Here is a 25,166-nt window from a genome sequence, read left to right on the forward strand (position 1 = left end):
CATTCTGCTTATGTCCTGTTTATTTTTGCAATGCTAATATTTGATGTTGTAATTTCTCTCTCTTTTTTAGAGCCTCAGTTTAAGAACTACAAGCTCTACTGCAAGACAGAAAATGGAATGTAGAACAGTGCACTGAATGCAAGTAATCAAAAGTTATTGTGTGAAATTGCACATCAAACATCAGAATTTGAAAACGGCTTAGTTGTATTCATTTGCTCTTTCCTTTTCCAGGGAACAGCAACATAAAGGAACCTTTACAACCTGCTGTTGAAACTCATAAATACTCTTAATACTAATCCTCAAAAGAAAGGTTATTAATTTTAGAAAGGACCTAGGAAGTTATTTTGCTTTTAAAGAGGTCAGGTTCTAAAATACGAGGCCTAAAACAAAAATTGAAATACGTAATTTTATGACAAGATCACGTTATAGAACTTCAACAAACATTCCACAGGCATTCTGTTTTGTACAAAAAATAACTTGTTATTAGTAGAAAAGGAAAGAAAACCACCCACAAGTATATATCAGTTTCCTGGTTTAGTGAAAATCAGGAGGTTAGCAATTCAGGACAAGACGTACTTATCATTTTACTACTGTAACAGCCAATCTAGCTTATTCTAGCTTTATTGTCTGTTTTTAAATGCATCTGTTCTTAAAGAATGGAAAATTAATAGCTAAATGCCCTAATGCCTGCATTCAGCAACTGACACATATCCACATTTATGTATCTGCAAATATTTTGTCACAAGGTATCAACTTTTTTATTTTATTTGAAATTATCAGAATGAAGTGAGCATACCAGGAAAAAAGAAGTTGGTGCTGTGCTTCTGAGATTTTTTAAAAACAAATTAACTGTACTTAGAATACCTGTAATATTCCAACAATCTTATAAGCAATCTTATAAGAGACAACAAAGCAAAAAGGGTAAGCTTTTACTCTGTCCCTCAGATACAGGATGAGAATCATACAGGTTTTGAAGGACAGAAAAAGGTGCATTCACTTCTGTGTCTTTAGGATTGCAAAGAGCCTTCATCCAAAGATCAGTTTGACACAGACAGGAAGGAGCAGGGGTAGAGGGATACTTGCTACCTTCGGCATTGTTCCTTTACAAAAAATACTGCTTGGAAACAGCTTGTTCCCCAGGGAAAGGAAAGGAAAAACTCTAGGCTTGTGAGGTGGAGGAGCAGGAAACAGGAGGTGCTGGGCGAATGCTGCAGTAGCGCCTGTTTTCCTCACAACTCCCCAGGCCCACTGCCACCTCCATAGGTGCAATCCCAACAGAGAAACCTTCTAAGGGTTCCTAGCATCTGTAAGAGGCACAGATTTGATCCACTGTTAATGCACATGTTCCTGTTACTGCATATACCAGCAGGTTACTGTCTTGTATGTGCCAAATTTGTATCCGAATTATTAAAATTAAACTTCAAATTCTTGCTTCTGAGTTCATTAGGTTACTTGAAGAATCTAAGTGTTCTAGTTTCATGTTAGAGTAGTTTGGCTCTTCAGATTCAAGAAGTGGCTTCCATTACTGGTGCTTATTTTTCCACCCTTGGCATTAAGGGGATGCAGTGCTTTTGCGTCAGTCAGCGCTCAGCAGTGTCCCTGCATGTCCATCTGGCATTCAGTGCCATCCAGAGGGAGTTCACCTCAGCTGGAGGGAAGGTGTTTACTGAGCTTTTGTTTGATGTAGTTTATTGGTTTTCTTAAAGAAATAGGCCCCAAATTCTTAAAGAAATAGGCCCCAAATTCTTAAAGAAATAGGCCCCAAAGAAGGCCTCAAATATTAGAGCAAATGAACTCCTTCAGAAGGCTTCGGTTTTGTGAAAAACCAAACAAAACCAGAACCAAACAATGGTAGGCCTGATGCCAAAAGGCAAAGACAGTTCTTAAAAATAACAACTTCAGAGAGGTGAAAACACTTTTTAAAATTATAAATTATTAGCTAGTAATAATTCATTAATATTTTACCATTTTACAGGAATGCTGCTCCATGTCAACAATTAATTGTTGAGGCCAAAACATTGGAATCTCTACACTGAATTCTCTGGAAAATAATATTAACTAAAAATCTGAAACAACAATTTTGAAGTCTCGCAGATTAAGTAAAAAGGCTTGAAGCTGTGGTTGTTGCCAAGTGTTCTCAACAATACACTCAGTGCTGCACAGACTTATTTAATTACAACATTGTTAAATACTGTATTTTGTGATTCCAAGAACATAATGATTGTTTTTATCCTCTAACACTAAAAACATTGTCTGACAAGAGGTCCTCAGACACAAGATGCTTCACCTTGCCTGTAACTCAAGAAGCAATAGTTCTGTCAATGCAAATTATTAAAGAAATTAAAGCTCAGGAAAATTAATCAGTCAACCTGATTAAACAATAAACAATACCTGTCTAATTGCTTATTTATGCCACTTAAACAGCAGCAGACCCTCTCAGCCACACCTGAGATTTGTGTCTCACTGAACTAGACGCAGCATGTAAACTCAGTAAAACAGGCCTTCTCTTGAAGTTAGTAATTTAAATCAGCACAAAGTAGATGTATTTAGGAGGATGGTAGAGAGGCAAAAAAAATGCAGCAGGTGTTGCCTCCATTTTCCACAGGAGAAGCAGTAGCATCCAACATTCAGGCAGCTTTCCCAGAGCTTCTCTGGAGCATTGCAACACACTTGGAAGATACATCCATAATGAGCCACCTCAATGCCACAGTCACGAGGCTCAAGCTGGAAACGTCTCCAAATCCAAATGCCTTAAATTTTTCTCCCAAGCCACTGCCTCTTTGTAGAAAGGGCTGAAAGAACCCTGAGCTGCCTGCTGTCTGCCAGGTGGGCTAAAGGAAGCAGTTTCTCCTGTTTCAGTAACATGATGGACTATAATTGGCCTAAGCTCTAAGCTTATGATAATCACGTGCCAAAATAGGTACATACCTGTTTTAAAAATGGCTTTTTCACTGGGTAACCCACAGCCTGTGCCATTCACAGCCATGACCCACACACTGTAGCAGTGATCTGGCTCCAGGTCCTCCAGAACGCAGTGGCTCTCCTTCACCGTCACTCTGTACTCTTCCACCAAAGCTAAGAGGAACACACACACATTCAAGACATCACACTCAGGGGTTGCACAGAGATAGGTGCCTCTCAGTGAACATATATAAAATAGTCAACTGAAAGAAAAATCTAGAAAGTGTCACTAGCTAAGTTCTCCATATTTCACTCTGACTCAACTATGGCAAAGTTTCTGATGTGCCCTTGAGTTGAGTGCACTCAAATCCCATTGATGGCTAGGGGAGATTATGGTCCTCAGTCCTGCTGAGGACCAGACTCTAAGTTTTCAACCCTGGTTTCACCTAGGGTGAAACTATATATAGTTTCACTCTATAATGTAACAGTTTCTCATAATGGACTTTATAGCCCTTAGCTATGAATTAGCAATTATAAAAACCTCTTAGCATCCTTTAGCATGCACACACAAGCACATATGGATTTGTGCAGAATCCAGCTGTTTAAAGTGACTTTATGAACAGTCAAAGCTTTTTAATGAATGAAAATTTTAGGTTTTTTTTCCCCCTCAATTCCATATTTAACTTTTAAAATATTTTAATGTGATTTTGGAAAAAAGAACTTTGCCTACATGTGGAAGCATTATATTTTTTTTTTTATTAGGAGACATTTCTGAGTTATGTGCACAGCCCTATAGATCTAATGAAGCCCATCTTTTTGGGAGCTCTGTCTATAGCTCCCAGGAGTATCCACGGGGCAGCGTGGACACATTCTTTCTGAAGGTCAGGCCACTTCACAGAACACCACCTCAACAGTGATACTGCTGCTTCTCTGAAAACAATTGTCCTGTACTTCATAGACTATGATATTTATCTTTCATGCTGGGAGATGAAGGGGAGCAGAAGGAACAGCGTCTACCTCACATTCTCCTTCACTATAACCTGCACAGGGCTAAGAACAGGTAATCATCATAGCCCCTATTGTTTCTGTACCCCGTGCACTCCCCTGCAGCATGGCCTCCCCTCTGTTGACTCCAGACCAAAATCCTGTCATCACGAAGGCAAGACCTTACGTACCCCCTGCATCTTTGCTGGCCTGAGGCTCTTCCATACAGTAGACCTGGAAGCAGTCAATGGCATCCCCTTCATTCACAGCCCAGTAGATGGCAATGGAGGTGCTGGTGGCTGAATTTGGTTCCTGAGGTATGACAGTTGGTGTCTGTGGGACTGAGAAGAAAGTCTCCTGTTGTTACTCACAGTCCTGTATTTTCAGCCAGATTACCTACAGTTTTGTGAGGCACCTTGGTTGCTTTATTTTCACTTAGGTTGCTTATTTCCACAGAACAAGATCAGCATGTACATGAAGTGTGGAGTACTGGTGCAGTTCTAGAGCAATAGGTCCTCCTAAATGAGCAACAGGAAAGAAGTAATTGCTTGGCATGGGCATCTGTCCATTTCACTCACAGACTGGAAAAAACAAGATCCAGTACTAGTAGCAAGAGCAGCTGAACCCGGTGCAAAGCATGTGCCATTCTCTGCACAGCTCTTGAGGTCCTTACCCATGAGGCAGGTTCATTATTCAGGTAAGTCATAGCATGGCTGTTCATTTCTGACCTCCAGCAGGGCACCTCTCAGGACTGTGGCAGTCCTGGACACACAGAGCTGTCTTATAGCTCCAGTGATCCCTATCCTGTTCCCAAGAGACTTCACAGATACAGCTCTTCAGTTCTGCTCTCCACTTTGAGGCACACATGCTGATAAAACCCCAGGAGACGCCTAATAACTTCTGGCCACCTCCTAAGAAAGGTCAGAAGACCCTGAAGCCTAACACAGGTTCATCTGGATAACCTGCTTCTCCATTAGCAGTGCACACACCACAAGAGGGGGCGCTCTATGAAGAGAGTGCCCGTGAAAGTGGGAAAGGAGAGCATGTGTTTTTAGCAAACAACATGAGACAGCTGACTGATGAGGAGGGGAAGGAGAAAACCTCTGCCAGAGACAAGTTTATGTAGCTTCTCCCAGAATAGTGGGCAGGTGAAATGACGTGCCACACCAGGAAGGGATTCATGCAGTGTCTTATCTCCACCGGCGCTCAGAGCACTTTAGGCAAAGGAAGGCTCTGGGGAGCAGAAGGCTCCTACTCCCAGTACACATCTAGGTGCTTCTATCTAGTGCAGTCATTTTCCCAAAGACCCAGGGACAGAGAATCCTTGGTGCTCTACCAAAACACCTGAACCCCATGGGACAATCGGAATCATCCCTCACAAAGAGTGCTTCGAAGCCCTCCAAGGTCACCCATATTTCATATAAACTTTGTCTCCTGATCCACACAGATCCATCCCTGATGAGATATTTTTCCCCTCTATGATTATGGCTTAAAAGAGAGGGAAGAGAAAGAAAGAAGCAAAAAGCTCCAAAAGGTGCTCATTGTTAATGTGGGATGAAAATACGGGGTTCTACTTCTGCACTCAGTAAATTTCCATATTGCATAAATTGTCTTAGAGTCTCAGCAGAAAGCTTTTGCTTTTTATTTCAGTTATCTTCACAGTAATTTTGATGATCCCTTGTGGCATGAACAATGCAAATGCAGATGCTAGCTGTTTCCTTACGATTTATACAGAGAACTACCAGTACAGTACGATTACATCTGCTTTCCGTTGAAGAAAAAAAATTATCCTTCTCATTGCTAAAAACAATCCACATTTTGTCTGTTGATTGCATCTAGAGAAATTGATCATCTTTAGGAAAAGAATTCCTTTTAGGGGATCACTGGGGAAAACAGCTTTTTGTGCGTGTGTGTGTCAAGTTGCCTAGAAACCACTATCTATGATCACAGAAACTCCTCAGCAGCAAGATGTATTATTATGTCAAATCTGAACAGAAGCTATCTCAATAAATTTGGGGGGGGGGGTGAGGGGGGGAATTTATAGATTACAATTCACTTTGGTAACATTGAGAAACATTTGATTTCTAATTTCCTTTTGCATAATACCAAAGAAAGTTTTGAAAGGAAGTGATTTCAAAAAGTTGAACTATTCTCTTTAGGAACAGAACATTTGTGTGTTATCAAAGCACTGGTCCCTTTTAAAATGAATTTTAGTAAAATATATGAGATATTTGTACCACAAGTTTGACTAAATAATATTTTTCAAAGAAAAGGGTGACATTTTCTCATTTGTTCAGTTTTCACTGAAGTACTGTGGTATGAGGAAGTTTTTCCTTTGTGTTACCTGATCTCCTCAGCCCCCAGGAGATAAGAAAAATAATAATGTATATTTAGAATCATAGAATTGTCAAGATTGGAAGGGAGCTCAAGGATCATGTAGTTCTAACCCCCCTGCCATGGGCAGAGACACCTTACACTAGATCAGGTTGCTCAGAGCCACATCCTGCCTGGCCTTAAAAACCTCCAGGGATGAGGCTTCTACCATCTCCCTGGGCAATCCGTTCCAGTGTCTTCCCACTCTCATGGTGAATAACTTCCTCCTAACATGCAATCTGAATCTACCCATTTCTAGTTTTACTCCATTCTCCCTAGTCCTATCACTACCCAACATCCTAAAAAGTCCCTCCCCAGCTTTCTTGCAGGCCCCCTCAAGATACTGGAAGGCCACAATAAGGTCGTCTCAGAACCTTCCACTCTCCAGACTGAACAGCCCAAGCTCTCTCAGTCTGTCTTCATAGGAGAGGTGCTCCAGCTCTCTTTGGAAATGGAGGGTGTTTTGAAGGAAAGATGTTTCTGAAGTGGTGAAAATAAAATTGAAATATGAAATTATTCAGTAAAAGACTATACTTTCTGAAGAAAAAATATATGGATTGGAGACAAATGTCAAAATCAGAAGTATTTAATTAAATTACTCCAGTCATAAAAATCTGAGTGACATCTGCCTCCAATATGTCATAAATTATGTACTCAACGCATCCATGTAGACATATATCTCTATTTTCTTTCAGGAGAGGTGTAATCTTGAAAAAAAACAACCAAACACCATTTTAGCTTTGTATTTTCTTCCTCCCTCCCTCCCTCCCTCCCTCCCTCCCTTCCTTCCTTCCTTTTCCCTTCCCTCCTCCCTTCCTTCCTTCCTATAGTTAAAATCACATTATCAATTTAGATACTTGGTAGTGGAAGTGAAAAATGAAACCCAGCCATTTTAGAAAGAGAAGGAATTAATTAATTTCCAGTTTGTCAAAGCAAACTGGTCTGAAGCTGTTTATGTTCAGCAGACACAGCAGCTAATACAAATCCAGCTGAAAAGTGGATCTTGACAGTTCAGGAAAACACACGCTTGAATGGCTTGTGGGAAAAGGAAATACAGCATGACAAAATGGGTCTGTCCTCCCAGATGACCTTGCCAGTAAGTAACAGGCAGGAGAAAAGAATGGTTCCACTCATGGAATTGCAAAAGGAAGTTTCGAAACTAAATGAAGACACCTAGCACAGCTGCACCACTAAGTTAACTCTGACTGACTGTCCAGCTTCACCTAAAAAGCTCTGAATGCCACAGCCATGCAAATCTGACAAGGAAGTTAAGGTTTCAGAGATACTCAGTTCTTCTAGCTCCAATAAAAGTAATGGTGTGGAAAAGAGACAATTTTCCCATAGTGACACTACTGAGCGCACTCAGATTAGACTATGGAGAGTCTCCACAGGATGGCACTCTCCAGTGTCCCATTAGGTACATGAAAATCCAGACAGCAAACAAAGCACCTAAAGAAAATCAATGCTCTTCTTTCAGTACTTAAGGACCAAACATGAAAAAGAAGCTTTGCTTGAAAAGCCACAGAGTGACTACAACAGCAGTGGTGTGTGACAGTGAGTGGGAGGAGAGGTCACAAAGCACAACAGGAAGATCCAAGATCCCTAAAGAAACTTCTTTTGAGAAAGAAAGAGTGGAATGAGAGCCCAGCATGAGGAAAATGAATCCACAAATTGGTTCATTCACGGTTGTCCAGATCCATGTAATTTCTCTAGGAGCATGTGCAGACGGTGCAGAAAGCCCACATGGCAGGATTTTACAAGACACAAATCAGACAGAGATGAATAAATATGATAAAGGATCACATACATTTTTCACTGTTGCCCTCTATAGCAGCAGCTGTTTCTAGCTGCAGTTAACTCTCTTCACATCCTTTGGGGGTTTCAGGTGCCTCTGTTCACTTGGCACAAGCTGAGGGACCTCAGCGATTACCCAGACCCTGTTCTTCTCCCTAGGAATGCCCCTCTCAGAAGAGGGGAACTCAGGAAACTCTTTGATTGTCTTTTTCTGTCCCTGCCTGCAAGAGAAGAGCAATTTCTTCAACTCTGGGAGATGTACAGATAGAGATCTACTGCCAGACTGTGGTACAGCTATCTGAAAAGAAAAGAATCCCCCACTTTTCTTTTGTGGCTCATCTTAGTGTCCTACTGTAAGCCAAACATTTGTGCACAATTAAACGTTGGGTTTTTTCTTTTTAATTCAACTCTGATTGCTAATTACATGGTTTGTAAATGTATACTTGTTAAAGAGTTTCTGCTTTTGGCTTCCTAAAATTTCTAAACCATTGCCAAACTGTTAAGTTTTGTAAAGATGACGGTTGAGAGATTCTTACCAGCCGCTTGTTTTAAGGAGTGTTGGTTGCTTTGTCCTGGGCTGTCTGCATAGTGCTCAAATAGTGAAAAAGCACTGGGCACCTTTTCTAAAGTGAGAGTAGTATCCATTGCAGAAAGTAATCTATTTGGAAGAAAACACAAAGCAGTTCATATACATTTCTCGTGGTATCACATAGTTTTCCAAAGGCCAGAAGCAAATACCATGCAGTGTACATCTCTCTAAATGTTTCCCATGAACTTGACGACCACAGGCAAGAGGCTGTTTCCCTGATTATGGATATTTAGTGCATAATGCAATAAACCCCTGTGATACGGGGTGGGGTTTAAGACTTACTAATACAGTGCCTTTAAAGTTGACAAACCTTAGAGCTGAACTGTAGCACTGAACTGTAGCAGCTGGTTCCAGAAACATAATGTAATGCAGCTGAAGGAAGATAGACTCTACTTAGATGGTATTTTTAACTCTAAGGCAGAAGCAGCTTCAAGGAAGTTGAAGAATTTTTTTTCAAGGTGACTGAATTTTACCTTTCTCCTCTTATTTTTTTTTTCAGCCACCAAAGTAGTTAATTATGTCTAAGCTTAACAAGGCAGAACAAATGTAAAATATACCCTTTTTTTAAAAAAAAAAAACATGCATTGTTATATAGGCTTGTTCTTAAACATTTCAGCAAGTCAGGTATTATCAAAGTAAATTAATAACCCAACACATGCACAAACCAGAAGTTTAGTGTGTAAGCAAATGACTTGGGAAACTGTTTTGTCCCATTCTACCTGCTCTATTCTTATGCAATAAACTACAATAAGGTATGTGGCTGGACTCTCACATTTTGACTTAGAACAGCTGACTCCAAATTTACAGTCCTAATTCTGCAGATTATTAAGAATCATGAAAGTTTCCTGTTTGGCACATTCTTTTCAGACCACTCCCCTGGGGTTGTAATTTAATGACAAAGTGGAACTCTCATGTCTTTGTTATACCCCAGCCCATGTCAGCATGCATATGTCTATGATAGCTGCGTCAGCAGTGAGAAGAGTATGAGGAGCACTGCGCAATGCTCAGGCCCCTTGAGAAAAGTCATTGGTGGTAAGGGCAAGGCTGGCGGGAGGAGCCTGCAGACAGCCTGAGGCAGCATTTGTAGTTCACCATGGAAAATTGAGGAATACAGGCCTGTAATCAAATACCTTTCTCACAAAGAATGGGTCTTACCAAAATCACACCCTTCAGGAAATCAAACATGGCAGAGAACTGCTTGCAACTGTATGTATTTACTGGTATGTGCAGGCAGGGCAGGATGCAGATGTGATAAGGCACCAGCCTAATGACATACCCTGAATCAGGCAGTGCTAGTGAAGAGGCCCATAGTCTCTTGGTAAGCTTTTGAAAACTGCTTATCTCACTTTTATTTCTGGAGTTGTGCTCAGAAATGTAGTTCAACATCCCAAGCCATGTGAGTGATACTCGCATTATAACCTTCCAAAGGTCTGATAATACATAACCAGACTACTCAGAAAAGAACCTATCAGTGATGTCTAAGAGATGGAAGCATGGTCAAAATGTTTTTTAGTGTATATGTGTAAAAAGTAACTAAAGGAGCATCTGTTTTACAATTTAAAATTGAGTGGACATTTTAAAATGCTACTTATTTAATTGATGTATTACAGAACACGTGCAAAACACTTCAAAACCAGTCAGTTATGGCAACAAGTGTAAAACCTCTTTTCTAAATTTCATTATCTGTGAGGTTTATAAAAGTAGCTATGAATATTAGTAGTGTGTTTTCAAAAGCTTGCTAATACTAAATGAAGCATCCAGCATGCCTGGTACTCACAACTGTGTACTTAACCCATACACATTTACCTTTTATTCAATTCTTTAGATGACTAGAAGAGGGGGAAAAATGTGTTAACAGTTTGGAAAAACCCTGGAAATGTTGAAGAACTGCTTATCTAAGAATCTTGTTGCTCTCCACAGGCACAAAATACATGCAGCTTTACTGACATGAAATCGTCTGGGATGCTGCATATTCACTCCAGCAGAGAATTTGGTTCCTCAAGAATATTCCACTCCAAAGCTCTGGCTCAGCAAGATATTAGAGTCTAAGTCTGGTTTTATGATCCTAAGGGGTCAGTATTCAATAACAGTTTTAAAGACTGAAGCACAGCCAAATATTTTTCTTAAACTAAGACTTTCACAGAAATAAATCACCTGCACACTAAGAACACTAAAATCCAAGTTCTGTCAGAAATCTCATTATCAACTTCTTATTACTAGAAGCTGGGAGAGATTTGTACTCATGGAAAGAGAGTTCCTATCATGCTCCATAAATCTTCAGGTGTCATTTTCTGGGTTGTGGACAGAAAAGTTTGTATCCTTTATCACTAACAGAAAGAGGCAGGGAATCTAATAATCACATTCCACAAGAAAAAGTTCAGAGTGCAAAGTTAGCTTTTTGCCAAAGCAGTGGTCCGGTACCTCAATAAATAAGCTCAGGAAAATAAGCTATATATTTCTTCCATCCCAAAATAGCCAGTCTAATACAGCATTCACTTGGTTACAGGATACAAAGACAGGGGCTGTTCAGTCTTGAGAAGACTGAGAGGGGATCTCATCAATGTGCACAAATATCTGAGGGGTGGGTGTCAGGGGGAGGGGGCCAGGTTCTTTTCAGTGGTTCACTGTGATGAGACAAGGAACAATGGGTTCAAACTTGAACACAGAAGGTTTCACTGCAACTTGAGGAGAAACTTCTTTACAGTGAGGGTGACAGAGCACGGGAACAGGCTGCCCAGGGGGGTTGTGGAGTCTCCTTCCCTGGAGACTTTCAAAACCCACCTGGATGTGTTCCTGTGCTGACTACCCTAAGTGATCCTGCTCTGGCAGGGGGGTTGGACTCGATGATCTCTGGAGGTCCCTTCCAACCTCTAACATTCTGATTCTGTGATTCCATAGCTTGAGCATGGGAGAAAGCCAAATTACTGCTCCATTGTTTCTGTAGCTGCTGGTGTATGGGCTGCAAGGCTTGTGTTTGGGAAGATGTTTTGTATGAATGATCAGACTTGAGAAAGTAATTTTTACTTTTCATTTCTTGCATCCTAGTATAGTTGCTCTGCAAATTCCAGACTACGTACATCAGTCTGCACGTCCCAGCCCCTTCAAGCCTGCCAATCTACTTCTACAGAGGAGAAAGTACTACAGCTCACTTATGAGCGGTGTAAGAACAATCTTGCAGCACAAGAACAATCCTGACGGACCCAGGCTGTTAGTGATTAAGCTGCAAGACCCTCTGAAACCAGTTTATGATCCACCAGTGTAGTTTTTTACTACCAACCACTAGGTAACTGCAATAATGCAAATTCATAAGGGAGGTTTTTGCATCCAGAAAGTAGAATTACAGACATGCATCTCACATGTACACTCCCAAACCTAGCTCATTGTTGTGATTTAACCCCAACCAGCAATTAAGCACCACACAGCAACTCACTATCTTTCAGCAATAAATATTTATCACAGTCTCAGTAATTTGAATTCATAACTACTGTCTGCGTCTGCTCATTTAAAATAATCCCCACCCCCCCAAATAAACTAAAAAAAACCCAAAAAAACCCCAAAACAAACAACAAACCAGCCACAAAAAAAAAAATCCCAAACAAATCAGAAAATTGCCAAAATCCAACAACAGCTCTGCTTTGAATAATTTTCAGTTACACCTTCTTGTTTCATTTTTCTTTTTCATACTATAAAGTGCCTTTTCCTCTACAAATTCTCAGTGGATAAATTAATTCCAGATAAATTATCAAACTCTTAGCCTTATTTTCACAAAATAAACAGAATAATCTCAATAGTTTAAGTTACATTTTCATCCTGTGAATAGTCTTTGCAATTCTCTCTGAGCATTCACATGACAAAAGCAAATGATCTAGTAGTTTCAGAATGGAATAGTTGAGCTTGTCAGATTCAGCTTTCTTTAAAAAAAAAAAAAAAAAGGCCTAGATAAAGTGTAAGTGCTTTCCTAACTAGGAAATAAAAGTTAGAGTATGAAAACTGTTCTTGCTTACATTTAGGAAAACGAATCCATCAATTTCTTCCATTTCTTTTACTGTTGCATCCAGAGTGTCCTTCGCCAAATCAACAGTCTGCTGGAAGTTCACCATTTGCTCATACAGGTACTCCATTTTCTTCATCTTTACTTCTTCAAAGTTCTCTGATTTCTCATCATATTGTGCTACCACTTTCTTAAGCATCTCTTCATTCTGCTTTTCCAATAACTCTGCATTTTTCTTACAGTTTTCCTGTAAATTCAAAACTGATATAAACTGATCTGCAGAATAAAATTATGACATTTAATGAATACACAGAAATGCACTAAAAGGTTAGGGGTTGGGGTTTTTTTGTTTTTTTTTTTTCCTTTGCAGGTTTTGTGTTTGTTTCGCTGGGTTTTGCCTTTTTCTTTCTTTTCTTTTTTTTTTTTTAATGTTAGTGTTTAAAATTAAACTTCTGTAAACTAAGATGGGAAGTCTCAGTACAAAATAGCTAAAAATGCCTACTTTCAGCTGAAATACAGTCCTCAAAGCTTAAGAACCTAGGCAATAAGAACTGGGGATACGTTTAAATGCTTCACACACGATTCTAAATAAAGACATAAACACTGTAAGCATTTTATAAGCATAAACAAGTCAGGGAACCTTTTCCTCCAGTGCTTGACAGTCATATATTCCACTTTGCAATAATATGCAAAAAAAAAAAAAAAAAAGCAATCTTTTTATTTCCCTAGACTTACTACCTTCCAGTGAAAGAAGACAATTTGAGGACTACAGAAACAGCCCATTTTAGTGGAAGCAACAAAACTACAAAACCAGGCAACCATATATTAGAAGTAATTTTAGCATATACTAAAAAGTAATTTTCTAGAGGGGAAGAAAACTAGTGTGATGAAACACTGTACTTACCTCAACAGAGTTAAATAGTGATTCAATATCACTCACAAAATCTTCAATCTTTATTGACTTTTCTTCTACTGCTTTTAGCATTTCACTTAACTTATCCTGAAATTCAAAGTATTTCAGTCACATAAGCACATCATTTTCTAAAGTTTTTACACACAACTTAATTTAGGTGGTGTTTTTTTGTTTTGCTTTGGTTTTTTTTCCATGAGATACCATTGGAACAACTGCTAAATTAAGCTCAAGTATCACCCTGGATACAAATACAAGCACAGAAATAGCAACTTGAACAGCCACAAAACTGTTTCCAAATCAAAAGAAGTGAGCTTAGTTTGACACAGTGCTGAGTGTTCGTGTAAGTTGCTGAATGTTACAAATTCCAGTACAGCTGTGCTAGAGGCTGAGGGTGCTAAGAGCCTCATCAGGGTCCTCAAGAGATCATAGGAATAAGCCCATTAAAAAAAAAAAAGAAAGATAATGTAGGTATTTATGAGGTTGGTAGATGTTGCAATGCCATGATTTTTTAATTAGAATTTTAAATATACTTCCTATAGACCAGAATTCATCAAAATCACTGCCTGAACTAGATGTGGAAACAAAAGAAGTTCATGGGACAACAGGCATTAGAAAGAACTCAAGAACTTTTTCATAGTTCTTGATGTTTTGTGAACAAAAGCTGGCCATCTGCTCAGGTGCAATTTATAATTTGTAAAAATAGTTTCAATCAGCTGGCACAAATCTAAAAGGACAGTTGACATATTTTGGTAACAGCTTCCTATTATGGCAAACTTCTGCAGCTAGATCTGTTGCAAACTAGCATATGACTTTCCATTAATTATAAATGTCACATTGGACTCTACAACTGAAAGTTCTCTTCATAAATATTTAGCACAAATCACCAAGATTCACATGCAAACTTCTGTTTGTCAAGATAACCTATAAATTCTGATAGATGCCATCCATAGCTCTTTTAATTTACTGTGAAGTTATGTTCCTACAATTAAAATTCAGGTGACAAGTGTTTTTCTGTCTTAATATTTTCTCAGTAATTATACAGAAATAACAAAAAAACATGCAAATGCTACCTCAGAGTAACCTGAGCCCTGAGTGCTAAAAATTACATGAAGGCAAGCCTGTGTGGTAGCCAGATATAACATTAGCTTCGTGTCCATGATCCACAGCTAGGGAGTGATATCATGGGACGTTTATTTATAGCTTAACTTGACTTGTGCAATGCAGGTACATTCAAGAGATGGCTGGAGTCTGTGACTTTATTACTGATTTTCTCATGGCTAATTATCACTTTCAAGTCAAGCATGAATGGCCAAAAGCAACTGGTGTCATACACCTGCACCAGTTTGCAAAAAAATGGTATTTGAAACTGCCACCTTGACGATCAAGATCATCAAGTCCAACCATTATGTAATTCATCCAAGTCTGGTGCTAAACCATGCCCCTTAGCAGCACATATATGCATCCTTCAAAGACCTCCAAGGATGGGTGCATTTCTGTGTGACCTACTCTAGGTGATCCTGCTCTGGCAGGCAGGTTGGACTCAGTATTTCAAGGTACATTCTAGCTTCCCTTCGTGATTCTGTGATTCAACCATTTCCCTGGGGATCCCGTTCCAGTGTTTGATAACCCTTTCAGTGAAGAAGTTTCTTCTAATATCCAATCTAAACTTACCCTGATGCAACTTAAGGCCATTCTCTCTCATCCTATCACTTATTACCAGGGAGTAGATGTCAACACCCACCTCCTGACAACTGCCTTTCACATAGTTGTAGAGAGCAATAAGGTCTCCCCTCAGCCCTCTCTTCTCCAAATAAACAACCCCAGGTCCCTCCGCTGCTCCTCATAAGACCTTTTCTCCAGATCCTTCATCAGCTTCATTGCTCTTTTCTGTACCTGCTCCAGCACCTCCGTGTCCTTCATGTAGTGAAGGCCCCAAAATTTAACACAGTACTCAAGGTATGGCCTCACCAATGCTGAGTGCAAGGGGACATTCACTTCACTAGTTCTGCTGGTCACAGTATTCCTGGTAGAGGGCAGGATGCTGTTGGCCACCTGGGCACATTGCTGGCTCATATTCACAATAACTTCTACAGAAATGCAAGCATTTACACTAGTATTGATAGCAAAGGACAGAACTGCTGAAATGGAGAGCACTTTTATCTGTCTTTTAGACAGAAGAAGGACTTGCTAACCTCTGACCTGCACTACAGCTAAAACAGTATTGACACAGATCAATGTGAACTGAACAGAAAACAAAAATGGGATTTCAACAAAACTACTGTAAAACTGTGCAACTTATCTTCAAAAACCAATACATGTAACTGGGACAGGGAACACTTTGTGATTATACTGTTTCCCACACATGCAGGTTTCTGTACCATGTCATGTGGAATGAGCTCCTGTTATGAGAATCCTCTTTTCAAAGAAACAACACCCTTCCCATTTCTCCTCTACACATACAAAACACATCCAGAGGGACTCCTACACAGGCTGGAGAAGCAGACTCAGGTGAATTTCATGAGTATCAACAAGGCCAGGTGCAAGGTCCTGTACCTGGGTCAGGGCAGTCCTCCATACCAATACAGGCTGGGGGACGATGAGATTGAGAACACAAATCATATCCTGGGCTGCATCAAAAGAAATGTGGCCAGCAGGTACGAGATGATTCTGCCACTCTAATCTGCTCTGGTGAGACCTCACCCAGAGCCCTGTGTCCAGCTCTGGAGTTCTCAACAGAGGAAGGACGTGGACCTCATGGACTAGGTCTACAGCAGAGCCACGAAGATGATCAGAGGGTTGGAGCACCTCTCCTACAAAGACAGGCTGAGAGAGTTAGGGTTGTTCAGCCTGGAAACCCTATAGCAGCATTTCAATATCTGAGGGGTATCTACAAGAAAGCCGGGGAAGGACTGTTGAAAAGGACATGTAGTGACAGAACAAGGGACAACGGTTTTAAACTAGAGCAGGGTAGATTTAGACTGGGCATTAAGAAGAAGCTCTTCACAGTGAGAGTAGTGAAATACTGGAATAGGTTGCCCAGAGAGGTGGTAGAAGGCCAATCCCTGGAGACATTCAAGGTCAAACTTGATGAGACCCTGAGCAACGAGATCTAGTTAAGATGTCCCTGCTCACTGCAGAGAAGTTGGACAAGGTGACCTTCAAAGGTCCCTTCCAACCCGATGCATTCCCTGATTCTACGATTGTAAACTGGAACAAATTTACACAAACAAGAAGGCCAAAAGTTATAAAGACTAGTTACACCTGTATATAGACAAGGTCATTCAAATTCTGAAAAAATAAAAGCATCAGTTTAGCAAGCCTTAATAGGACAACCTCCCCTCAGGGTCTCTAACAGGCATTTATTTTATAGATACTGCAACTTAGACTTTAGACAGCTTTCTGAAAAGCTTCTTCTCTGACAACACAGGAGGTTTTGGAGAAATTAGCCTCAGTAGCTTCTCTCTCACCTGAATTAATTCTTACCTTCATCTTTGTTGCAGCATCATCCAGTGTTGTGACTTCATGGTCTTTATGTTCTCCAAAAAGTTTGTCAATAGCCGATATTGGGCATTTGCAGTGGTAACAATATGTGTCTGCTTGTGCTTTCTTTAATTCTCTTTGTGGGCTCTCAGTCTGAGGAATGTTCGTTGCTGATTTTTCAGGATACACCACCACAAAGCCTGAATCTTCAAGCTCAACAGGTGTCTTTTGCCCTGGCTCATTAACTAATTCATAACTATCACCAGCATGATCAAAAGAGTCCCTGTCTTCAAACAACAGCTCCTCATGTGTTAATTGAGACGATATTTCATCTTGCAAAAGTTCTTCTTGTGTAATCACATCATAGTCCATTGATTCAGCGAGATCTTCATAAACATCAGGATGCTGCTCCTCTCTTTGCAAGTCTAGCTTCTCTGTTTGCTGAATGGCAGGGATACAGGAAAGATTTTCATGAGCATACTGATCATCTTCAGTGTCTTCAACAGGGGTCCTGACATATGGGACATATTTTTCCGTTTGAAGAACAGCTGTTGTGTCATACCATTCTTCCTGATTATTATCAACTTCTTGATATGTGGCTCCCTGATATTCCACTGGTTGACTATATGCTTCATGACTCGATTGCTCTGGCAACTCCTCAGTACTTTCTTCAGGTACATTTTCTTCTTCTCTTTGTTCAGTGGTATCAGTTCTTACACCTGAAAGAATTACTTTGCTTCCAAAAGGAATGGCATGTGTTGGTTTACAAATTGTTGCTTGAATGTCACTGTCAGCCTGGACTTTCTCTCTCTCCATAACTCTTCTTTCTGGTAGAACCTCAGTTCTGACATGCTGAACATCACCAGACCCCTGCTTGTGTTTGTCTTCTGAACTCTGAACTGAAATTTCTCCACTAAATGACTCATCGTCTGGTATCTCATCCTTCAGAGGCCCTGTGGCCTTACTTGGAATTTCATCTTTGAGAATGTATTTTTCGAAATATATTCCTGTTCCATCATCTGTGTCTGAATTTCTGCTTGGGAAAGATGCATTAGATTTACCACTTTCCTCATCAGAAGGAGTCTCATCCTTAGTCTTTTCTCCTACTGCTTCTGCATAGAGGTCCTTGTATAAAAATGACAGAGCAGGTGGCTCCTCTAGAAGCTCTGGATTAACTGCAGCAACAGTGGTAGGGAACAGCAGAGATCGTTCCAGTACTCCTTCTTCTGTATCAAAAAGTGGGGTCCCTGGTGACTTCCGTTCGTCTTCTACATTTGTAACCTTTTTACTGCTAGTATCAATTGATTTCTGCAGAGGTAAAGGTTTTGGAACATCTACATAGGACTGCATTTTGCTTTCTCCTTTCACAGTACCATAGAAGACTTCATCCACATCCTCAAGAAAGGAAAACTCCTCTTCCAAAGTATCTACTTCAATGCTTTCTTTTAAAGACATGGCTTCTTCCACAGGTTCATTGGGATTTTCTACCACTGGAAACAATGAGTGTGGTCTTTCAAAATGTGGCTTAATTGGGGATTTGTCATCAATCAATGTATATTTTTCAAAATAATCCATATCAGCCATACCATTATTAGGATCCAACTCTGCATTGTCATTGTCTTCTGGCAACATGGGATTTTCTTGTTGCGTTTCTCCAAGTTCCTCAACATCATCATTTTTAACCAATTCTTTTATTTCATGGCTTGCAGGCTTTCCTAAGACTGAACTTTCAGAACTTTCAGCTAGGGCTCTACAACCATCATCAGCTAATTTTCTATTAGATGAAAGATTTGTTTCTAAGTATTCCAGTTTATCTGGCATGTGTTTACTTTCTTCTTGATCAACAGAAGAAATATATTTAGGAGCATGAATATTGAGTATTTCATAACCTTCTGAAATGATATTAAATAGATCTTTCTGTTCAGTAGTCTCTGGAGCATGCTGATTGTCTTCCATAGTGCTCGCATGATCCTTTTCTTTCTTCTCTCCTCTGAAGTAATGTGCAGGCACTTCAGAGACTTTGTCTACCTCTGGATCTTGTATTGCTTCTATATTTGTATGGGTTACAATTCTAGTCTCATACTCTGGAGCTTTGTCTGGACCTTCATTATCTCTTGCCTGAGATGGTAGATCATATCTTTGAGTTCTGTGAGTAGTGTCTAAGGGTATTCCATGGGAAATTTTACTTGACACGGAATGAGAAACACTAAACACATGCCCTTTATTTTTTGTAGCACCATGAACTGTAAGTTCTGTGCAGTGGGCTACTGGTATTTGCTTTGATTCAAAATCAGAAGTTTCATTTGGAGACAGATGGATTTCTTGCTTGTCTACCTCTGCAGCTCTTGCTGGACTAATTGATTGAGACTTTACCTCTTCTGCCAGCCAGCTTGCTATCCCAAAAGATGGAATATCTGGATTATGTTTTTCATCAGAACTAGAGCTAATGGGCTTCATTTCCTCTGAAGAAGGGCTCTCCCAGTCACCAGAATAATGCTGAGTTTTGTGTGTTGCAGTTTCATAAAATGGATCTGTTGACACAGCTCCTGGATGCTCTAAGGCTATATGCTTTTGGTCTGCAAAAGATTGTTGCATTTCATGTTTCTCCTCTCGTTCAGTATAAACACTTGAAAATATATTAGATTGCTTTCCAAGCATCCCTACTACATCAGAATAAGATGGTGGGATAGTTTGGTTTTCTTCATAACCAGTGGAAACCGCTGATACTGACTTTTCAGTTGTAAATGAATCTGATGCTGCTGCTTGCTGGTCTGCTACAGCAGTCATGCTTGACTCTGTAGTCACCAAACTTGGCACTGCTTGCACATCAGGTTGCATTTCTCGCTTACTCTGATTAGTAGTGAATCTGGAGGGACTTCTTAGCTGGTCCAACAAATTATTTTGATCTTGTTGCTTGTCTTGGTTTTGTGTGTGCTTTAGAGACACACTCTCCAACTCTACTGTCTTCAAGCTTGCTGGTTTAGGTGAATAGAGCTGAATTTTTTGCAATTCTTTTTCATCATATGGTGGAATTATGTGTTTACTTTCTGGTTGTGGAGACTGGGGAATAAGTGACTGCATGCTTTGCTTTTCTTGTTCAGCAAGGGACTGTATGGGAACCAAATACTCAGAGGCCAGCTTTGAATAAGGTGCAGTTCCTTCCTGAGATGTTTTATCAGCTGAATAAAATGGAATTGAAGGTTCAGACTCCAGTTTCAAAGGTACAGCTAAATAATCTTGACTTTCTAGATTTTCTTCATCTGTAGAATATGATAAATTTAATTGTTCAGACCCTAATTCTGTAGCTCTGTGGAAGTAACATGGAGTCTGTTCTCTCTCTCTTTCAGGTAAAATTACATGTTCAGCCTCTGACTGTGCAGCCACAGGCAAATACAAATTATCTTCTGTATTCTCTGCTTCTTTACTTGAAAAAAAGAAATCTGACTCAGCTTGAGCAGTGTAAGTTAAATCTACGTGCTTGGGGGATGGGCCTCCAGACTTCGGACTTTCTTTTGGTTTTGTTTCAGAGACAGAATGGGAAACACCCAAAGGTAAAGACACTGTCAGTTCAGTAAGAGGTGAATATGCTTGAATTTTTTGGCTCCTTGCTTCCTCAGTGGAAAAGGATAAATCTTGTTCAGTTTCCAGCTGAGCAGTTAGAGATGAAGCAACTCCAGTGTCTTCTTTCTCTGAATGTCCTGCTCTCAGTGGGGCGATTTGATGCTTTTCTGCTTTGTCAGTAGGACTTAATAAATCTGCTTGTTCAAACTCCAGCTTTGCACTTCCCTGCATTTCTGTCTTGCCAAAGGTATACGACAGAGAATGTGTTTCTGATTGCTCTGTTTCAGCAACGGAGTCCTTCAGTTTGCCAAAGGATTCCAAAAGCTCTGGTTGCTGTTCTTTGACAGGTTGTAAGTGCTCTGATTGGTCAGCTGGGTAGGATAAACCCATTTCCTCCACTTCTGCTTGTTCAGTTTTATGGTATTCTTGTTGACCAGTAGAACATGACAAATCTGCATAGCTTGATTTCTGATGCGTAGCTTCCTCTTCTAATTCTTTAGCAGAGTAAGATGCCTGCAGATGTTGCAATTCTGACAATACCATTTCTTGTTCTTTTTTGCCAGAAGAAAGCAAACTTGAATGTTTCAGTTCAGCTTGCACAGTTTTTATTTCATCTGGTTTACCAAGGGCGTATGTTAAATCTTGTTGCTCTAAGTCTGTTTGTGTTGTTTCTTGTGACATTGCTCTGCAAATGGAATACGATGAACTGCAAAGTTCTTTCTCAGGATGCTCAGTCTCTGGTTGTGCTGTTTTTTGGCATTCTGTTTTGCCAGTGAAATTCTCCAAGTCCTGATGCAGTTGAACAGTTTGTGGTTGCTCTGTTTTCCCAGGGTAAGATGATAAATCTGTTCGGCCTAGCCCAGCTTGTGTTGTTTCTTGTTGCTGTGTTTTAACAGTAGAATATGATAAATCTGAATGCTTTGACTCTTGTTTTCCCATTTCTTCTTCCTCTTTTTTGCCTTGGAATTCTGCTTCTAGCAGGGCTTTCTTTAGTTCTTCTGTGCCACAAGAGCTTGAAAACAACGGCTGTCCCAATTTCAGGTGTACTGTTTCCTCCGGGTGTAACGTATAGCTTCCTCTCTCTTGTCTGACCTCCAGTTGTGCACTTTGTTTTAGTTCACTAACAGAAGACGACAAATTAGAGCGTGGTACATTGCCCATGGCATCATCTGTATGCTCAGACTCCAGTGAGGCAGTCCATGATGGCTTCGTTTTGACAGGAAAATGAAACACGTCATGTTCTTCCAGCTCTGGCTGTGCTGACTTAGGAGGTTCTGCTGTGCCAACAGAGAATGACAAACACGCATGTTCTGATTTTGCTCGGGAATTTTGTAGTCCTTCTGTTTTCCCCATAGAGCACTGCAGCTCAGGGTGTTCTGCTTGCATTCCTGTACTTTCCCATTGCTCCTCTTTGCTGAGAGATGACAAAAAGTCACCTGGATGTTCCTGCTCTGTTTGAATTTTTTCTTGTTGCTGTATCATGCTGGTGGAGTGCAATGAATCTGGATACTCCAAATCCACTTCAGCAGTTTGTGGATGCTGCGTTTCATCAATTGAACATGATAAATGCATTATTTCTGCCTCTGATTTTATGATTTCCTGATGCTCTAATCTGCCAGCAGATAAATCTGAATGCTTTGATTTCATATGTGCATATGCAGTTTCTTCTTCTGCCTCACTAACAGAAGAAGATAACTGTGAATGTCCCAATTTTGGCTGTGCTTTCTCACTTTGCACAGCTTTTTTGGAAGAATGTAAGAAGCCCAGCTGCTTGTCTTGAGCAGTTTTTGCTTGTTCTGTTTTGCCAGGCCAGGAAGATGTATCCGGTTTTCCTAACACCAGTTGCCTAGTTTCTTGTGTTTTATCAATGAAAGACAAAGAATCAGGTTGCTTCGGTTCTGGTTTTGCTATTTCTCTTTGCTTTGATTTTCCACTATGAGATGATGCATCTGGTGCTTCTAGTTTCTCTTTTGCAGCTTGTGGATGCTCTGTTCTGTTGACAGGCTTTTCTTCATTAGCATGTCTCAAGGCTGTGCGCTCCATCCCTTGCTGCTCCGCTTTATTGGTGGGGAAAGCCACACCTGCTTGGCCTACCTCCTGATGGGGAAGTGGGATTTGCTTTTTGTCACAAACATACAATGTATCTGGCTCTTCCAACACCTGCTGGCTATTTTCCTGCACTTTGGTGACTGGACATGCTGGACCGGAGTGTTCGGATTTCAGCTGTGCAGTTTGCACAAGCACATCGGTATGTCCCTGCCCTGCTTCTGCCATTTCTGCTGCTGCTGCTGTGCCCAGAGAATGGGCCAAATGTGGCCTTTCCACTTCTGGCTGAACTGTTTTCTGTTCTACTTTTCCAAATGGGTAGGTTTGCTCTCTGTTGTCTTGCACTCTTTGTTGCACCTCTGTGTCGTTCAGCGGATGTATCACAACAGTATGCCCTGCCTCTGATGGGGCCCTTTCATCATCTGGCCTGTCACTGGAAACTGCTAAGTCTGGTGGTTCGAAGGCCTCCTGGGCATGTTTTAATTGCACTGTTTTACTAGGAGAATATGGTAACTTTCCATGCTCTAACGTCTGTTTTGTGGCTTGCTGCTGCTTTTCTCCACCAACAGAAATTTTTCTGTATTTCTGATCCAACAATACTATTTCTTGTTGGTTTGACACATTAGTGGAATGTGACAAATCAGGATACTTCATTTCCCTTGTTGCAACTTCTGTTTCATTTGCTTTGCTGGGGGAATATGTCAAATCTGGATGGTTTAATTCTGTTTGTGCGGTTGCTGGAGATGCTCTTTTTCTGGGCACTTTAGGTAGTTCTTGATGTTTAGACTCAAAAATTTGAGTTGCTTGTTCTTCATCTTTACTAAAAGAAAATGATAAACCTGGATATTTTGAATCCAGTTGTGAAGTTTCTTGTTGGTTTCTCTGGCCATCTGACCATGACAAACGCAAGTAGTTAGATTCCACCTCCATACTTTCATGTTGTGCTTCTTCACCCACGGCTTCTGGTGAATCCAAGTGTTCTGATTGTTGTTGTGTTTCTCCCATGGAGTATGAAAGTTCTGTATGTCCTGACTCCTGCTCTACAATGTCACCTGGTTTTGCTTCACCACTGTTCCATGGAAAATCTGGTTGTTCCATTACCAGTGGTGTAGTCTCTTCTTCCTTCAAAAGAAATGGTAAGGTTGGATGTTGTTGTTCAGCTTCTGAACTCGTTTTCATTTCCAGTGGAGCTTCTCTTCCACTGGAAGACAAAACTGTTTGCTCCAACTCTGAATGCACTCTTTCCTGTTGTTCTGTTTTGTCGATAAGACGTGAAAGAAAGGGTTGCTCTGATTCACAATGTATCATTTCCTCCTGCATTTCTGTACTTACATAAAATGCCTGTTCTACATACGCTGGCTCTGTTTGCATTTCTTCTTGCATTTGACCACTGAAAGAACATGGCAAAGACAGATGCACTAACCCTGGTTGAGCTATTTCTTGCTGTGCCAAATTAACTTGGTCTGTGATCCGTGGCTCTTCTTCCCCCCATGTTTCTGACAAATCTGAACACTCCATTTGCATAGCTTTTTGTTGGTTTGTTTCTTGCTGTTCCTGTTCCAATTCTCTTTGTACTGTATCTTGTTGTCCCATTCTGCCAAAGGAATATGATACACCTGGTTTGACCACATCCAGTGATGGTGTTTCCTGTTGCTGACTACCAGCAGCAGAAGAGGGAAGCAACTGCTCTTGTTCCATTTGTACCATTTCCCAGGGCTTTGCTCTGTCAATTGCATGTGAGGACCCCAATAACCCTGACTCTACTCCTTGCATTACTTCTTCAGTGGTAAATGAGACATCTCTATTTTCTGAAGCTAGTTGTACATGCTCATGTTGCTCTGCTTCACTAACAAAATGTGATAGCTCTGGAACTTCTAAGTCTCTCTGTACAGCTTCTTGTGCTGTCTCTTCCTGGGAATATGGTGAGTCTGTTTGTTCCAACTTAGGTTTCAGTATTTCCTGTTGTTCAGTTTCTCCGGCGGAGTATGATGGCTCTGGCTGTTCTGCTTTCCTCTGTGAGGTTTCATGTTGCTGTTCTTTTCTAGTAAAATGTGACAAAAACGGATGCTCTAACTGCATCTGAGTAGTTTCTTCTTGCACACACTTCACACGGGAATACAGCTTATCTCCATGTTGTGAATCCTGCTGTACAGGCTGTAGCTGTTCTCCGTTGTCACCAAAACATGATGTAAGGGAATTTTCCAGATCTGGTTGTGCCATTTCTTGCTGTTTTCTTTTATCTGTGAGATATGGTAAATCTGAATGTGCTGTTTCCATATACCCGGTTTGCTGTGTCTCATCTCTTCTGGTAGAAACAAATGTATCTGGACAGGCCAAAGGGAGTCCTGTAGTGTTTTCTTTTTCTGCTTCTATCAAATATGATAAATCTGAAGGAACTCTAGCAGGTTCTGCTGTTTCTCTTTTCTCAGTTTCTTCAGGGGAATAATACTCTGACTGTTCCAGTTCAAAAGGACCATATTTTTGTTTTTCTCTTTCTTTTGTGGAAAAAAGCAGTTCTGGATGTTCTTTCTCCA

General features: G+C 40.4%; 1 protein-coding gene across 1 annotated transcript in view; it reads right to left on the reverse strand.

Annotated features, from left to right (window-relative positions):
* CMYA5 (cardiomyopathy associated 5) overlaps positions 1–25,166 on the reverse strand; it is a 50,475-nt gene that overhangs the window by 15,373 nt on the left and 9,936 nt on the right. The window contains exons 4-10 of the mRNA XM_054397312.1: positions 17,029–25,161; positions 13,537–13,632; positions 12,646–12,879; positions 10,448–10,470; positions 8,589–8,710; positions 4,077–4,226; positions 2,929–3,075 (exon numbers count right to left, since the gene is read on the reverse strand). Coding sequence (XP_054253287.1) covers positions 2,929–3,075; positions 4,077–4,226; positions 8,589–8,710; positions 10,448–10,470; positions 12,646–12,879; positions 13,537–13,632; positions 17,029–25,161 — 8,905 coding nt within the window. The remainder of the gene's footprint in view (positions 1–2,928; positions 3,076–4,076; positions 4,227–8,588; positions 8,711–10,447; positions 10,471–12,645; positions 12,880–13,536; positions 13,633–17,028; positions 25,162–25,166) is intronic.

This window comes from Indicator indicator, chromosome Z (genome assembly GCF_027791375.1).
Source record: "Indicator indicator isolate 239-I01 chromosome Z, UM_Iind_1.1, whole genome shotgun sequence".
NCBI lineage: Eukaryota > Metazoa > Chordata > Aves > Piciformes > Indicatoridae > Indicator > Indicator indicator.